The following is a 2,649-nucleotide window of genomic DNA, read 5'->3' as shown; positions in this document are numbered from 1 at the left end:
GGCAGAGTACAGGAACTACGTAACCCAGCATACCGAGCTGCTGCAAGGGCAGCCAGAGAACAAGATCAAAAGGACGCTACAGGGCTGAAGCTGTATATGCAGCTTTTCCGTGAGGAATTCCGGAATTCAGAGTGGGGGAGACTGTTCAGAAGAAGATAAGGCTTTTTTCACCAACGTCGTGCATATTGGGCTGTATGGGAATTGCATGGCATCTTGCATTCGGCTACCTAAGTAGGTGGTCAAAGGAGTTACAGTCGTTATTAAATTTAGGAGTTAAAGCACACTGCAGAGTAAAATCGCTATTGGATCCTTCCACCATACATCATTTTCAAGATGTTGGGCATGAGCCCCAGAGATCCTGAGACACTCGGCTGACCCAGACACATGGCCATATGCCATATGAGCCACAAATTCCATATTGTATATATAATAATTTCTGACAGATACCCTCGAGAGAACCTTATATTTATCCGGACACAAATCTTCGAGACAATGGGGACGCCTACAACTTCGGTATACACCTAGGTACTTAATTATTCAATTAATTCATAAGAAGCAAATAGAAATATATGTATTTCAAGTTGATCGAAAAAGCACAGGATAGATGCATGGCGATATCGATATGAGTAGCATGTCTCTCAAACCACCCAGCCCTCTGTGTCCCCACCAAAAGCAAACGGATACCAGGTCAAAGCGTATAATATCGAGACTCACAGGGCGCCTTATGACGATTGAAACCCATCATAAGGGAAACCCATGATTTTTCATATTCGGACGGAATGAGAGCCAAATGACGTTGAAAGAAATTGCCAAAAGAAGCCCAATTTAATGTCCGGGTGCACGGAGCGAATACTGGGTGCAGTAGATCCTGCAGTCTATTCTCGACGCTAGAAGGGAAAAAAATGGAAACTCCGTTCTGAATTTGTTACTTCGCCAGCTACCCCCAAGTCTATTAGAATACCCTATATCTGATTAAAATGTCGTAAAATAAAGAAAACAGACGAAAAATCAAAGACTCATTAGTACAGTGCCCGTCAAACCCCAAGTAAAGTGCAAGGTCGCATAGGTTACATATGTCATTCCGCTAGAAAACTTTCATGAAACGTGAGATGTCGAAACAAGTAAAGAAACAAGCGAAAGGCTCGGTTAATAGAGCTGTAAAAAAAAAAAATTACGGGACAATCAAGCTCCCTTGATGAGTAGTGGGGCGATGTTCCTTGCGATGTTGATGCCGAATAAGCTGACAACCCAAACAATCACGAATGCGACTATCGGGAAAAGAATGACTTCGGTATGGCTGAGGAATGGGAGAGCTAAAACTCGTTAGAAAATAATTCTATGACCAAGAGAAATTGAACTCACCATTGTATCCGAGAAAAGTGACCACACAGTAGAACGAAAACGCTACAAGATACAGGGTATTTCCAATAAACAGCGATATCCTGGGTGATTAAGTTAGCGAAATTCGAAATTTTCTTCAATTTTTGTTACTTACCACCAATTCTTCGATAACAATGGCATTAAAAAGAACTGTACAATATACAGAAAGAAGAAAGCCACGAAAAACGCCCGCACCGCAACATCGAAACAATATGCCCACTCTAATTCGCCGTCTGCCGATGGTGTCGTACCGAACCTTCCGGTCCTTCCCTTTCGTAAAAATCTTCCTGCTAGATACCATCCGGCTGTCGCGACGAGAAGAGCTCCGCTGAGGAAATGTACAAACGTCAGGACGAGGGCCAGCCTCGCTATTGAGAGGAAGGAGGGAGTATAGGCTAGTCCCCAAGCAATTGATGTGAGTAGAAGAAAGAAGGAAAGTAAGGCTACGAAGGAAGGGTCGTCCCGGCCCCAATGGCCTTTTGTTTCTGTATTTGGAAGTTCGTTAGTTTTTCCCGGACCATCAATCGCTAATTGTTGGGAATGCTGGTGAGCCGTACGTTTGTTATGATACATTGACCTGAACACCTTTTTCGGTGATATCAGAAGGCAGGTCATTTCCCATATCGCCATTTCGAAGTCCATCTGAGGAATCTTCCATAACCTGAAGAGGAGCCGTAGTCAGCTAATGAACAATTACATTCGTCTGATGTTATCCTCCGAGAAAAAATCTTGCCTTTTGATGAATACGGGAAGTTTGAAGCCATCGGACCTTCCCCCAATAGGACCGAATGTTCGCGAAGCGCCTCCCACCCCGGGCATTGTATGTAAATGACCCGTGGATACGAATGCCGGCGAGGGTAGAGGGGATTGGGACGGTAGATTTGACAAGCTTGAAGCCGGTCTGCTGGTGGGCAAGATGGGAGAGGTACGCCCTCCCAGGGAGAGAAATGAGGAAGCCATGATAGTATGGCGTGAGAGTTGGATGTTGGGATGATGTTTTGAGGTAGTTTCGTGAGCAGACTTTGTCGTGTCGTAAGAGCGGTTGGTAAGGTAGTTAATCCTGACAGTCGTGATTGGTGGTTGGATGACGTTGTTTCAGAAAATCTGGGCAGAATAATGATTTATGACTGGGCTGGACCGGATTAATATTTTGAGTATCCTTGAAAGTATAGATTGATGATAGAAGTCTTCTAGAAAGGCCGTAGGTGTCGATGGGGGATTCCGAGCCTATTATATGATGTCGTCGAGAGGTTTTCCTTTCCTGTTTGC

At 44.4% G+C, this 2,649-nt stretch overlaps 1 protein-coding gene across 1 annotated transcript; it reads right to left on the bottom strand.

The window, feature by feature from the left end:
* Nucleotides 1-1,182: 1,182 nt before the first annotated feature.
* On the bottom strand, nucleotides 1,183-2,010 carry AOL_s00054g592 (uncharacterized protein; the record flags this gene model as incomplete). The annotated part of the gene is made up of 3 exons (XM_011121908.1): nucleotides 1,183-1,313; nucleotides 1,363-1,442; nucleotides 1,496-2,010. 3 exons carry the CDS (start codon nucleotides 2,008-2,010, stop codon nucleotides 1,183-1,185), a joined length of 726 nt encoding a protein of 241 aa, XP_011120210.1.
* Nucleotides 2,011-2,649: the final 639 nt, after the last annotated feature.

This window comes from Orbilia oligospora (assembly GCF_000225545.1).
Source record: "Orbilia oligospora ATCC 24927 unplaced genomic scaffold scaffold00054, whole genome shotgun sequence".
In the NCBI taxonomy this organism is placed as follows: domain Eukaryota; kingdom Fungi; phylum Ascomycota; class Orbiliomycetes; order Orbiliales; family Orbiliaceae; genus Orbilia; species Orbilia oligospora.
The sequence above is the reverse complement of the archived record's forward strand: the minus strand, read 5'-3'. Positions and strand labels throughout refer to the sequence as shown.